The sequence below is a fragment of the Hemitrygon akajei genome, chromosome 9 (genome assembly GCF_048418815.1).
Source record: "Hemitrygon akajei chromosome 9, sHemAka1.3, whole genome shotgun sequence".
In the NCBI taxonomy this organism is placed as follows: Eukaryota; Metazoa; Chordata; class Chondrichthyes; order Myliobatiformes; family Dasyatidae; genus Hemitrygon; species Hemitrygon akajei.
Genome location: NC_133132.1, coordinates 54,014,310 through 54,029,708, shown reverse-complemented (window position 1 = coordinate 54,029,708; position 15,399 = coordinate 54,014,310). Strand labels below are relative to the sequence as shown.

The 15,399-nt window shown below is 41.1% G+C and overlaps 1 protein-coding gene across 1 annotated transcript in view; it reads left to right on the top strand.

The window, feature by feature from the left end:
- Positions 1–15,399, top strand: part of ppp1cb (protein phosphatase 1, catalytic subunit, beta isozyme) — a 117,446-nt gene that overhangs the window by 39,145 nt on the left and 62,902 nt on the right. Inside the window, exon 2 of the mRNA XM_073056018.1 lies at positions 9,441–9,572. Coding sequence (XP_072912119.1) covers positions 9,441–9,572 — 132 coding nt within the window. The remainder of the gene's footprint in view (positions 1–9,440; positions 9,573–15,399) is intronic.

Below are 15,399 nucleotides of genomic sequence, written 5' to 3'. Positions count from 1 at the left end.
GGTCTGCGTTTGATAATGGGTGAAAACAGTCTGCGTCTCTGGAAAAAACTTTTGTTTCTAACTTCACCAGTCATGTTTAATATGGGCAGGTGATAAAGGAGTTTTCTGTTTATTGTGGGGAAAAATAATGAGCTATTTTGTGACAAGCAAGGGAAAATCTGCAGATGCTGGAAATCCAAGCAACACACACAATGCTGGAGAACTCAGTAGGCCAAGCAGCATCATGGGGCGGTGGGGGGAGAGTATAGTTGACATTTCGGACTGGAGGAAAAAAGATGAGTAGATTTTTGTGATTTTTCTTTTTAGTTTGATGGTGTAGTAAGTGACATGCTAGTTGAAATGTGTGGATTTTCTGGGATTTCTTTCTCTCTTAATATAGTCTGCCCCTGGGTAACAAAGAGATTCTGTTTTTAGGTGTCCATAAATTGGAAAATACACACAAATTTCCATAATATCCATACTTCAACAGTATTATAACTAAGGACATCAAAAGTACAAAAGGTTGATTTGAAAGAACAAGTACTAAAAGTAGAGAGAGAGAGAGAGTTCTGCTCTTAAGAATAAATACATACAAACATTAAACTGTTGTATTTAATAATATATCCTGGTCGTATGTATATGAATCCAGAAGTCAGGTGTTCATAACCAGGGGCATCCTGTAATTACATCTCTAGCCAATATGGAACAGTGCTGATCATAATTTGTATTGAATAGTTAGTTGCATTATCCGCCATAGTCCTACAACTATCAGGCACCGTGGCAAATTGAGGGGCAAACTGTGTTTGGAAAAATGATATTTACCATAGATTATTTATAAGTCACAACTGGATGGCTTTCCTGAAAAACATTGGAAAAAAGCACCAGGGTGAGTGCAAATCTGTGGATGTTTGAAAATAGCATAATATCTATTCAAAGATGCACCACATCTTGATAGCTACAATTCAGATTAGTATTTAAAAACGTAATTTATTTCATTTGTGAAATAAAGTCTGGATATAATCTTGCATTTTACTGAGACTTTTTCTGGTCCCTGTAAGGGAAAGGATTTTCAGGACTTGGAAAGGGAGTGCTGATTAATTGCACTCTCTTGAGTTGTTGCTACCCCACTCCTCCAACATAAACTCATCACCTGCCAAATTTTCACTCTGAGAAAATAACCTTGGCCTAATTGCTTTTTTTAAAAAAAGTTTTGCACTTGTTGCCCTGTTGCCGCCTTGATCCTGCATAGACGCACTTAATTTAGATCAGATAGATGACCTTTAATCTTCAGTTTCTTCTGATAGTTTGAAAGGGCGCCTGCTGTCAATTGGGACAGCCATGCAGTTGGCTTGAAATGTTCTGTTTCAAAGGTCAGGGGCTGCATTAATAGTACATGCTTTCTTCTCTGTCCTTTGGTATTGTGACCAAATCAGTCATTGCTAGTGGAGAATTAGTGCTTACACAGTACATGATTGGCTGCTGAGTGAAATTTCTTTCCACAACGATCAATTGAGTTGCATCTTAATAGTAAACATGAATTTGTATAGCAGCTTTTATATTCTTAGTTCATGTCATAAAGCTTCCCAGCATTTATTTGAGGTGCAGTCACTTTTGGTAAAATTTGTTTTGGGTGATGTGTTACTATGTTTGTATATAATAAGGAATTGGGTCACACATGCTCTAGGTGGACTGAAGGTCCCAGCTAAAATGTGGTCGAGCTGAAGCCATTTTGTAAATAAAATACTTCTAGTGTTTTTACCCTTGTAAATTTGTCTCTGTTATAGAACAAACATAAGGGGAGAAACAGCTAATGCCATTGCAGTTCAACTGACCTGTTGAGTGCCTGCTACAACTTACTATTTTTATTTTGGTTTCAGCAGTAGCACTTGAAGGATTAGTTTACATTACATAGCGAGAGTTCACTAAGACAGGGTCTTAAAGGAGGAGAAGGTGGACAATGTCAACAGGATTTATGTTCACACCCTAGAGAACAGCTTAACCAAGTGGAGAATGAAACCATATAATTCAGAGCAAAAGAGACATTAAATTTATGTAGTATATTATACAACCCAGATTTAGATGGAAATTATTATTGAAATAGTTTAATTCAAAATGAGAATGATTCCAGGATGGAATGGCTTGCCATATGAAGAGCGTTTGATGGCTGTGGATCTGTATTCACTAGAATTCAGAAGAATGAGGGGTGACTTATTGAAACCTATTGAATGGTGAAAGCCCTTGATAGTGGATGTGGAGAGGATGTTTCCTATGGTGGGAAAGTCTAAGACCGGAGGGGACAGCCTCAGAGTAGAGAGGTGGCCTTTTAGAACAGAAATGAGGCATTTCTTTAGCCTGAGAGTGGTATTTCTGTAGAATTCTTGCCACAGACAGCTGTGGAGGCCAAGTCTTAGTGCATATTTAATTCAGAGGTTGATAATTCTTGATTGATCAGGGCATGAAGGGATACGAGGAGAAGGCAGGAGCTTGGGGCTGAGAGGAAAATTGGTTCAGCCATAATGAAATAGCAGAGCAGACTCAATGGGACAAATGGCCTAATTCTGCTTTATCTTACGGTCAAAAATAAGACAAAGTGCTTTGAAACAGTAATTTACCTTGAAATACAGTCGCTTGTAAAATCAGGATACTGATTCTGATACTGGAAACACTAATGGGTCCAGCAGCATCACAAGTGCTCAATATTTCTGCAAATAATTCAGATTTACTAATGTAGTTTTTTGATTTTAAGCATTGTGATGTTTTTAGAGAGAAATTGAGGGATGACTTTTGGTTGGGAAATCAAGGAGGAGTGTTGAGCTCTTTGAGCCTTTTATCTGTGATATGACAATGTATAATATGCTTTTTATTTCCCATGTAACATCAGGGGAGTGCCTCTTCAGTAATTCAAAACCTCTATTATGTACTTGTCTGGTAGCCTAAATAAACAACCTAGTGATTTGGAGACAGGGTATCACAAAGGGGAAACATTGTTAAAGCTAATCTACATCACAATTAGTCATACCTAGAAATGGCTATTACTCTTTAAATAGTTTGTTTCAAAACAAGGTAATGCCATCAGATTATTTCATGATCTTTGGCCTTTGAAGAGAAATACAACTACACAGTCACAAACGAGAGAAAATCTGCAGATGCTAAAGGAACTCAGCAGGCCAGGCAGCATCTATGGAAAAGATTACAGTTGACGTTTCAGGCCAAGACCCTTCAGCAGTGCTGGAGGAAAATAAAGGTGAGGAGTCAGAGTTAGAAAGTGGGGGAGGAGGAAGGAGAAACACAAGGCGATAGGTGAAACCAGGAGAGGGGGTACAACTATATAGTCTGGTTAGCTTGGACGGTGAATTTCTGAAAAGCTCTGAACAGTGGCACTGATGTTATGTTGAAGGTTATTATTTTGATTCAAAATTAATTTAATGGGCATGTAATGTTGCAACCTTTGTATTGGAGCTTGATGTGAATGAAACCCATAGATCTATAATTATTTTAATCTATAATTAAAATACATAATTTTAAATATCAGCAGGAATGGACTCACAATTTACACCAGCAGCAAATGAAACTTGTTACTGGAAAATCACCATTAAGTGCTCTTAAAACAAATTTATTTTGGGTTTTTTTAAAAATGAGGCACAACTTGTATGTGTTAGTAGTCTGACTCTCAATCCGTAGTACTAATTTGAGGAGAAAATGCGTATTAATCTTCTTTCATTGTGCAAAGCCATGGTGTCTTGCTTCAAATTTACAAATCACTCTGCCACCACCATCCCCTCCCCCGTTCACAACCTAGAGTGCTGTCCGTTACTGAATGTTACTCTGTACTTGACTGAGTAGAGTCATTGCTGCTGTTAGTAGTGATTCTGAAACCTGTGCGACATGTGCTGACGTTCTTGCTAGATAAGAATTATAAAAGATTTTTGCCCTTATATTTTTCAGAATCAGATTTATTATCACTGACTTTAATGACATGAAATTTATTGTTTTGTGGCAGCAGTAAAGTGCAAAAAATATATAAAATTACTAAAAATGATAAAAGAAAGGAATAACAAAGTGTTCATGGGTTCATGGACCAATGAGAAATTTGGTAGAGGAAAAGATGATGTTTCTGAATTGAGTGTGGGTCATCAGGCTCCTGTACCACTACTTTGACAGCAGCAATAGGAAGATGACATGTCCTGATGATGAGGGTCTGCAGTTTTGGAGGCTGCCAGGTAGAGGCACTGCCTCTTCAAAATGTCTTTGGTGGGGGAGAGTTGTCCCTATAACCATCTGAAGTCTTTTGTGATCCTCTGCATTGGAGCTCCATACCATGATGTGATGCAACCAATTAGAATATTCTTTAAGTGTGCATCTATAGAAATTTACAAGAGTCTTTGACATGCCAAGTCTCCTTTTTGTTGTAAATCTACCGTTGTTGTCATTGCTGTACTCTTGGAAGGAGGGGTATCAAACTTACCTGGTCTCTAAAGAAAGCTTTTCAATAAAAAGGCAAGTAAAAATGTTAAACTTGGAGGGAGACACTTAACTGTCAAAATGTGCTTTGATGTAATTTATTATGGTGCTATGGCGGTATCAAACAATTTTTGGTGTATTTTTCAACTTCCAGGCAAAATCAACTTGCAGCATCTGGAAAAATGAAACCAGTTTGTTACCAGAGACAATTCAGATTCAGTTTATTGTCATTTAGAAAGCACAAATGCAATGAAGTTTAAAAAAAAAAATGAGACAGCCTTCCTCCAGAATGATATCACAAAAGCATATGGCAAAACACACTACACTAGAAAATCCACATAACGTTTGGCAATCCCCAATCCAGAGTCCGGAGAGGCTGCCGCGTATTAATATCGCGCTACCGTCTTAGCGCGTTCCCCGGAAAGGAGCTCCAAATCCACCAGACAAACAAGACCAAAAACTAAAGCTACAAGACCTGCACAAAGCCACATAGTTACAACAGTGCAAACAATAGCATAATTGATTTTAAAAAAACAGACTATGGGCACAGTAAAAATAGTCCAAAGATGTTAAAGGACTATAAGTTCAAAAGAAATCACCACACAGTTTCCACATGTCCCCAGGGTCCTGACAGACTCGCCATCCCACGCCGGCGGCAGAAGGGAATACTCCTGCTATGGACTTTCATGGCGCCGCCCGACTCAGCCTCGCAGACACAGCACACAACGAAAGCTCCGTTGAACCCAGCCTCGCAGACGCAGCACACACCGAAAGCGACCTGACCGCAGCGGACTCCGAGTCCGTCGAACCTCCGAGCCGACGACCATCCCCTCCGGCACAGCTTCTCCGAGCACCATCCTCTAACGACCATCGGCAACGCGACTCCAAGGACCTGGGGGGCTGTTCTTCCCAGCAGAGTCCCGGACCTCGCAGCAGCAGCAATGAAGAAGGTCTTCCTGGAGATTTCCCGATGTTCCTCCGTGCTCCCACGTCTGTTGTCAATCGATTATGATTGCGCACGGCACCCCACTTCACAAATCAGCTCCGAAGTGGCCGCTGCAAGCTGCGTCGCGCCACCATATTGGAAATGATGCAATGTAATAACGATGTAATTATTAATATGACTAATTGTACTGTAGTGGTCACCAACCTTTTTAAGCCTAAGACCCCCACCTCGGTCTTGGTGAAAGGCGAGATCGACTAGTTACACGCATGCGCACCGGAGCGGGGGGGAGCAGAAAAGACCGGACATAAACCCCACAACCCAGAAGTAGAAGTAATGTATAAACGCCAGGGATACCCACCCTTTTTTTGCACCGCGGATCTGTTTAATATTGACAGTATTCTTGCGGACTGGCCGACGGGGTGGTTTGGTGTTAAACATGACCGGAATACACTGATACAGGTTCCTTATGTTCAGTCTATTCCGCAATTTTTTTCGTGGCTCTCAGCACTTAGTTTCTGTCCCACTTGCTCACGTTTTTTTCTGCTGAAAAATCTCAACGTGTTTGTCTTTAAGTGCGGGGTGCTTGGACTCAGGGCACCAAAGCCCTTTTGAGGTTTTCATTGCCTCAGACAACCTCCCAGCCTGAACTGCAGCCTCCGTCTGCCACCAGATGCCTTGGCCAGGTGCGGCTGGTCGCAGGTGGGGTAAGAGGACAAAGTCAGGGCCGGAGAGGTCCCCAGGCCGGGGCCGCAGCGGTCGTAGTCCAGACAGAGCGACCAACTGAGCGAGGAGTCTGACAGGCCCGCCTCCCCCCTTGTAGGATCTATCGGCCAACAGAAGTTTGTTTTAGTAGATCGCAGCGTGGCAGCTGCTCTGACACTTACAAAACCTTGAGCCTGAATTAGGTCGTCTGCAAATATTTTAGCACCGGGTTCCCCACGAACGTTCAGTGTGGTAAACAGATTTAGAGGCGGTGCTCATCTGTCCACGCTCCGGGCCCATAGCAACAATACTTCCCACCAGCCACGCTCCGGGTCAGTAGCATCGCCGGTTCCCACCGGTTGCGTCAGGCGAACACTGGCGCGAGGGTATCACGGCATTTAGGCAAGTGGTGACCTCACATGCGTTCAAGTTCAACAGTGGGCATGACAGGGAATGAAGAAAAGTGCAACTGACTCCTATCGTTTCCTCGCGGCCCGGTGGTTGGGGACCAGTGAATTACACTGTGTAGTGCGGGGGAGCTATACGCATGTGCACTGGGCAGAAAGAACGGAACTAAAACCTCGCAACCTGGAAACAATCTCTCAACAATATTTGTGTATTTATTTTTCTTTTTTTTCGAGATCTGCTGGGAAAGTCTCAAAGATCAACCAGTCGATCGCGATCGACGGGTTGGCGACCACTCTTGTATTGCATAGTTAACAAATATTGTATACCAAAAATTATAAGACAACATATGCAAAGTAGTGTTCATGGGCCAGTGAAAAATTTGACGGAGGGAAGAAGCTGCTTTGGAACAGAAGCAAGCTATTACCTTATTTAGAGAAACAAGACTATAAGACATAGGAGCACAATTAGGCCATTCAGCCCATCGAGTCTGCTCTGCCATTCCATCATGGCTGATCCCCGGATCCCACTCAACTCCATACACCTGCCTTCTCGCCATATCCTTCGATGCGCTAACCAATCAGGAAACTATCAACTCTCACCTTAAATATACCCATGGACTTGGCCTCCACCAGTCTGTGGCAGCATTTTCCACCGATTCACCACTCGCTGGCCTCTGTTGTGAAAGGTTGACCCTCAGTTTTGAGGCTGTGCCCTCTAGTTCTGGATACCCCCACCATAGGAAACAACCTCTCCACATCCACCCTATCTAGTCCTTTCAACATTCGGTGGGTTTCAATGAAATCCACCTCTTCTCCCCCGCATTCCTCTGGACTCTCCAATGACAAACACATCCTTTCTAAGTTATGGAGCCCAAAACTGTTGACAGTACTCCAAGTGAGGCCTGACTAGTGTTTTATAAAGCCTCAGCCACATCTCCTTTTATATTCTATTTCCCATAAAATAAATGCCAACATTGCATTTGCCTTCTTTACCATAGGTTCAACCTGTAAATTAACCTTCTGGGAGTCTTGCATTAGGACTTCAAAGTCCCTCTGAACATCTGATGTTTGACCCTACTCCCTATTAAGATAATTGTCTGCACTATTGTTCCTTTTACCAAAAATGCATGACCATACATTTCCCAACACTGTATTACATCTGCCACTTTTTTTGCCCATTCTTCCAGTTTGTCGAAGTGCTGCTGCAATCGCGTTGCTTCCTAACCCTCCAACTGTCTTTTATATCATCCACAGGCTTTGCCACAAGCCATCAATTCCAATATCCAAATCACTGACAAACAATGTGAAAAGTTGCAGTCCCAATACCGACCCCTGAGGAGCATTAGTCACCGGCAGCCAACCAGAAAAGGCTCTTTTTATTCCCACTCGCTGCCTCCTGCCTGTCAGCCATTCCTCTATCCATGCCAGTATCTTTCCTGTAACACCATAGGCTCTTATCTAGTTAGGCAGCCTTATGTGTGGCATTTTTAAAATGCCTTCTGAAAATCCAAGTGAATGATATCCATATCCTCTCTTTTGTCCACCCTGCTTGTTATTTGCTTGAAGAACTCGTAGATTTGTCAGGCAAAATTTCCCTTTACAGGAACTTTATTTTATCATGAGTCTCCAAGTACTCTGACACGTCATCCTTAATAATAGACTCCAACACTTTCCCAACCACTGAGGTGAGACTAACTGGCCTATAATTTCCTTTCTTTTGCCTTCCTTCCTTAAAGACTGGAGTGACATTTGCACTCTTCCTGTCCTCTGCGACTATGCCAGAATCATGACCAGTACATCCATTCTTACCAACAGAGCCACACCACTGCAGCCTTGCCTGTCCTTTTCAATACAAAGTATATCCTTTGATAACCTCCCAACTATGGCCTTCTTTCAGCCACAATTCAGTGATGTCCACAATGTCATACCGACGAATCTCTAATTGTGCCACGAGTTCGTCCACCTTATTCCAAATGGTACATGCATTTAAATACAGCACCTTCAGCCCTGTATTCTTTGCCGTTTTGAATTTTGCCTCTGGTGCAATCTAACTCTTTGCTCTGTCTGCATTTGTCCCAATCATTGGCTTGTCCTTACCTTCATGTTACATCTATCCTCTACTTGTAAATCTGCTAACTCATCCTCAGCTCTATCAAGCTGATTCCCATTCCCCCGTCATATTAGTTTAAACCGCTCCCAACAGCTCTAGTAAACTTGCCCCCAAGAATATTGGTCCCCCTTGGATTCAAGTGCAACCCATCCCTTTTGTACAGGTCCCACCTGCCCCAGAAGTGGTGCCAATTATCCAGAAACCTGAATCCCTGCCCCTGCTCCAGTTCTTCAGCCATGCAATTTATGTGTCACCTCATTCTATCCCTATCTTTGCTGTCATGTGGCACAGGCAGCAATCCCAAGATTGATACCCTTGAGGTCCTGTTTCTAACTTCCTTCCTAACTCCCTGTATGTTTTTCAGACTCTCATCCCTTTTTCTGCCTTGCCTCTGCCTGTTCTCGCCAAAGCCTTACTACTCTGCCTCCGACAACTCCAACCACTCCCACAATAACCGCTCTGCTAGGCAGTACATCTCTTTAATAGACACTGGGTTTTTTAATTTCCTTGCCAAACCTGCATGGGAACACTTCTGTCTGCGCAGTATTCCAATCAGCAGAGAAGTACTCAGAGAAATTATCTATTTTTAAGTTGCACTGACTTTGTTAGTAGGTAAAAAATGTTTTAAAAATTGTTTTGTGCCGTATGAAACATTGGATGTTACATACCAATGTCAAAACAAACTTGTGAACAGAATCCCACCCAGTTTCCAAGCTGTCGAATGCTTTTTTTGGAAGAGGGCAGAGGAATTGGTGTTAATAAACTTTGTTCTTTGAGTAGTACTCAGCAGAATAATCTACTGCTTGTTATAATTCTGATTACTTTCTTTTAACAGTGCGAGGATGCCGCCCTGGAAAAATTGTACAGATGACAGAGGCTGAAGTGCGGGGCCTGTGTATAAAGTCACGGGAGATCTTTCTCAGTCAGCCTATCCTATTGGAGTTGGAAGCACCCTTGAAGATCTGTGGTGAGGCAATAAGATTATTTCAACTTTTTAAACTCAGTGCAATGTTACTGACAATGTTCACTCCTGACATTTTGCAAGCTTTAGATTGGAAAGATAAAGGTCCAGTCATAAAACTGTCCACATTTCAGGTCTAATCTGGGGCTCAGAAGCCTTGAGCTTAGGTTGGCTTGAGAGAAGGGAGTTATCCTCTGGATTTACTTGGTTTTAAATGACTTTATTGTATTTTAATAGAAGTGAGCTTTGTGCAATAGGTGGTTCATCTTGTATTAGACCTAAATAATGCTTTAATTTCTAAACACCCAAATTGGGATTTTTGTTTTCTGCTCCTGGGTGATCCATTAAATTAAGTTGGAAATCAAAAATCCCTTTGAAGGAGGCCTTGGCCATCACATTGTATTTGAATAGTTTCAAGAAGTCCATTCATTGCCCTTTACCCTTGAAAGTACTACCAATAGTTGCTTTCATCTTGTTAGAACACGTAATGCATCTTCGTTAGATGTTAGCCAATCTGCCTTTCTGTTGAGCATTACATGGCATGAGGACTTTAATTGATCTCCGCCTCTGTTGCAGCCATTGAAATAAACATGTCAGACGAGTCTGTGTAGTGCATAGATTTTGCAGAAGAGCTGTTGACGCTGAATTCTGATTTTAAAATTCTATGAAAATGGTTGAGGAACATTGTGAAGACATCTTTGAAAATATCATTGGAATTGTGTGGGTAGTTGTAGGAACTGAAACAAGGTACATCTTGTCAAGTTTCCCTCTGCACTTTAATTAGGTCTTCTTTGGACCTAATGTCAATACTTCCAGCTTCAAATGGTGCCAGTTACAAGATTAATTGAAAGACCCCTGATTGGAACATTTTGGTGAACATATTAGGGAGCCAGATCATATCCTTGAAGTAACGCACTGACAAAATATTAGAATTGAATTACAGCCTTAAAAGAAAGATTCTCAAATGTATTTTGTTTTCCTGTTGGGTTGATGCATAACAACAAATAAGTCCATATAGCCTCAAATTTAATTCAAATTTGACTGGGCTGAGAAGTCACTGTTCGATACAGAAGACAGCTCCAATACTCTCGCCACTCTGAAGCATTTTTCATCAGAATCTTGTATGGGAACTATCTCCCCCACTACCACCCCCTTCCCACCCACAAAAGGTGGTGTACTTTGCATATGCACATCATAGCTATTTCTTAATGTGTAAAATATGGGTGTTGCTGATAAAGCCAATAAAGGTATTTGCCTTCAAATTGCTTGTCCCTTTCTGTTGAGTTTGTCGAACGTTTCCAGTATACATGACCCTTTTAATATCAACTTTAAATGGCTTAACCACTGTTCAAAAAGTATTTTTTTTCCAAAAGCAGTGAATGGCCTTACACTTCCTATTTTATATTCCACCAGTTGGCATCTTGTCTAGTCAATTACCCTGTTGGAATTAATTGTGTCCCTCGCATCAGAAACCTTGGATATGCTGTGCTTGATCTCTATCTCATTTAAGTTATAAGAATGTAATGCATTTCTATACTTGGATGCAGTTGTCATTAAACATTCTAATATTCCAGTCAGGGGATGTTACATTCGTATATCTCAGAAGTACATTTACTTGGAGTTGTGCCAATAGCACATAGGAAGCCTGTTATGCTCAGTGTGAATACTAATCTATAGTCACTGAATTTCTATTTATAGTAAACTGTCAGCACTAATCATGTTAGTGTTTGTGCCTTTGCCAATATGAAATCTCTCTACCTGATAATGGCAAATATGTTTTTGTTTTAATATTTTCTTAATGGAGTCTATACTGACTTGGAGCAGTGCTATCAATTGCATTACTGCATAACCCTTTCTGGCTGATACTACAATCAAATCATCAATCATAAGCACTTCATCCAATTGATTTGATCTTTTCTCATGTGTGTATAATGGTGATAGTTCAGGTGGAGTGTTAAGACCTGTGTACCATCATTTCAGTTGGCACTACATTGTGTTCTATCATAGCAGATAGAACACAGTAACAAGCCCTTTGGCCCATAATTTTGTGCTAAGCTAAATAAATTAATAATCAAATATCCAGTAAACTAATCCATTTGACCTGTACGAATTTCATGTACCGGTACTTGTGTGTCCATAGAAGAGGTTTGTGAATGCCTTTATTGTATTTGCCTCCACCACTGCCCCTTGCAGTGCATTCGAGGCACCCGCTACTCAGAAAAACTAACTTGCCACACACATCTCCTTTAACCTTCTATTAAATGTGTCCTCCCCTCCCAATATTAGACATACAACTCTGGGGGGGGGGGAGGGACTTGCTGTCCACCTTATCTGTGCCTCTCATAATCTTGTCTGTCAGATCTACCCTCAGCCTCCATCACAGCAAAGCATAGGTTTGTCCAGCCTTTCAGAGCTTATGCCCTGTAATTCAGGCAGCATCCTGGTAAACCTCTTCTGCAATCTCTAAAGCCTCCAAATCCTTCCTCTAGTAAGGCAACCATAACTGAATACAATATTCCAGATGCTGAGTAACTAAAGTTTTATGAAGGTGCAATATAACTTCCTAACTCTTGAAATAATTTCCTTGACACACAAAAGCAAGCATGCCATATGCCACCTTTACTACCCTATCAACCTAAGTAGCCACTTTCAGGGAGCTATGGACTTGAAGATCTTTTTGCACATCAACACTGTTAAGGTTCTAACCATTAACCATATAATTTCCCTTTACATTTGATCTCCAAAAATGCAATACTTTTTAGATTAGGCAGAGATAAATTCCATCTGCCTTTTTTTCTGCCTATATCTGCAAATTATTGGAAGAGGAAATGGCAGATAGTTTACTGCTAAATTAAGAACATAAGAGCAGGATTAGGCCATCCGGACCATCGAGCCAGCCCTGCCATTCAATAAGATCATGGCTAATCTATCTGTAAACTCAGCTCCATCATCTAGCCTTTCCCCCATAAACCCTTAATTCCCTTACTATGTAAAAACCTATCTAACTGTTTCTTAAATATATTTAGTGAAGAAGCCTCAACTGCTTCCCTGGGCAGAGAATTCCACAGATTCACCACTCTCTGGGGAGAAACAGTTTCTCCTCATCTCCGTCCTAAATCTTCTTTTCCCCCCCCCCCCCCAATCTTGAGGCAATGTCCCCTAGTTCTAGTCTCACCTACCAATAGAAACAACTTTCCTACTTCTGTCTTATCTATCAGTTTCAAAATTTAGTATGTTTCCATAAGATCCCCTCTCATTCTTCTGAACTCCAGAGAATATAGTCCCAGGCGACTCAATCTCTCCTAGTAGGTTAACGCCCTCATCCCTGGAATCAATAAACTGAAATTCAGTTACGAATTTGCAGTTGGCAAGCTTCCATAAACTGATGTACATTAATTCTCACGAATATAAATACTGTCACTGATCAAATTCGGCTAGATTGCCATAGTATCTAGAAGCCTGATCTGATACTGACTTTGTGGCATCGTGGGTTCTACTTTTCGTAACATTCTAAGAGGTTGCAATTTTTAGCACATTTGCAAATATCTCCCTGACTACCAAGCTGAGTAAAATGCTTGCCCTTTCTGTTAGATCAGAATAAGTAGGGAAATGGCAAAGGTTGCAAACAAGTAGGGAGGCAGTAGAGGGATCTACAGAAAACTGCAAAGAAGCTGCCTAAAGACTAGCAAAATGGAGGCGGAGGAGGTAAGCAGAAGAAAGTGGAAGAGGTTTGTTGATGCTAACAAAGCAAATGGAGTCAATAGGTTAACTATAGTGAGAGACATTCCTGTTAAAGATGAATTAAACTGTTCCATGCTGCAGTGCAACAGTAGCAAAGTACTGGTACTTGTGCATTGCATTGCGGGGTGATAACATTTAGAAACAGTAAGAAAGTAGGGAGTTTTTACAAAAAACAAGTTAAAGTTCCAAGTATCAAAGTACATGTATCATCATATACAACCCTGAAGTTCATCCTCTTGAGGACAATCATAGTAAATACAAGAAACATAGCATTAACACAATGAAAGACTGTACCCAACAGGATAGACACCAATCAATGTTCAAAAAAATTAACAGTGCAAATACAGAAATAAAAGGAAAAAAGGACAGGAGATGAAGTGTTCTTGAAAGTGAATCCAGTTCAGTCAGAACAATTCTGTGATGGGAGGGTGAAATTATACCCTCTGGTTCACGAGCCTGATGGTTGAAGGCAATAACTGTTCCCGAACCTGGTGATGCAGGTCCTGCGGCTCCTGTACAACCTTCCTGATGGCAGCAGGAAGAAGAGAGTTTAGCCTGGATGGTAGGAATACTTGCTGGATGTCACTTTCCTGAGACAACACTGTGTGGATGTGCTCAATGATGGTGAGGACTTTACCCATGATGGACTGGGCCGTATCCTCTACTTTTTGTGGGCTTTTTTGCACAAGGGTGTTGGTGTTTCCATACCGGGCCATGATGCATCCAGTCCATATACTCTCCATCATACATCTACAGAGATTTGTCAAAGTTTTAGATGTCATATCGAACCCATGCACAAACTTCTAAGAAAGAGGCACTGCTGTGCTTTCTTCCTAATGCTGGACCCAGGACAGATCCACTGAAATGATAACACCAAGGAAGTTAAAGTTGCTGATCCTTTTCACCTCTGATCCCTGATGACGACAGGCTCATATACCTCTGTTTACTCCTCCTGAAGTCAATAATCATCTCCTTAGCCCAGGAATGGCAATCTGAAATTAAAACAGGTAATGTAGAAAATAGACAGCAGGTCAGCATTTCTAGAGAGAAAAACCTATGAAGTTTACCCCAGAATGTCAACATCAGGTTGAAAATCATTCCCTGGGAGGAAAGGTTTTTGGAGTGGGGGGTGTGCAGGGTATGGATGGTAGAAAGGTAATATAATTTGAGACCAGCATGGCACTGAGGTAAGTGTAATTGATAAGTTGAGGGCAGCGGAGAATGATAACACAGATAAAGAAATTTAAAATATTGCAAAATGCAGGGTGTCTTTGACACGCTGTGTCAAAGATTAAAGTGCGAGAGAAATTGAGCCAAAATTATCTATGACTTGCTGCAGAAATGGCTATTTCTGATAAAACAGCACGTCGCTGGAATGTGTAGAAAAGTTTTGGAGTCTGGAAGACTCCAATTTGGGTAGAACGTGAGGTGTTCTTCATCAAGCTTGCATTGGGCCTGTAGTGTAGGAAACTACAGAATCAGAATCAGGTTTATTATCACCGGCATGTGACGTGAAATTTGTTAACTTAGCAGTAGCAGTTCAATGCAATGCATAATCTAGTAGAGAGAAAAAAAATTAGAATAAATAAAATGAAACATAATAATAAGGAAATCAATTACATATATTGAATAGATTTAAAGTCAGAAATACTGTGAATTTTTAAAAAATGAGGTAGTGTTCAAAGCTTCAATGGCCAAAGTGGGAGTCATTTGGGCATTTGATGGCAAACAATGGAGAAACTAGGGATTGACCTTACTGCCTAAACAAAGGCAGTGAGATGTTTTGGTTTCTTCAATGTTAACAACATTGCATTGTGAATACAGTACGTAGATTCGAAGAGGTGTAAATGAATATCACTGCTTTGGATGGCTGAAATGAAATTGTTTTAATACCGTCAGGTGACTTGGCTTTCTATCTTTATTTGAATATGTCATCTGGTTAGTGGCGATGGAAGAACAGATGAGGCAGTCACAAATGAAAGATTCTTTTGAAATGAGGAAAGAGGAGAGGGAAGAATGTGTCTGGTGGTAGCAGCTGGTTGAAATTGACAGGTATTGCAAAGTATTTATTGAATAGGGTCTGATGGAGTGA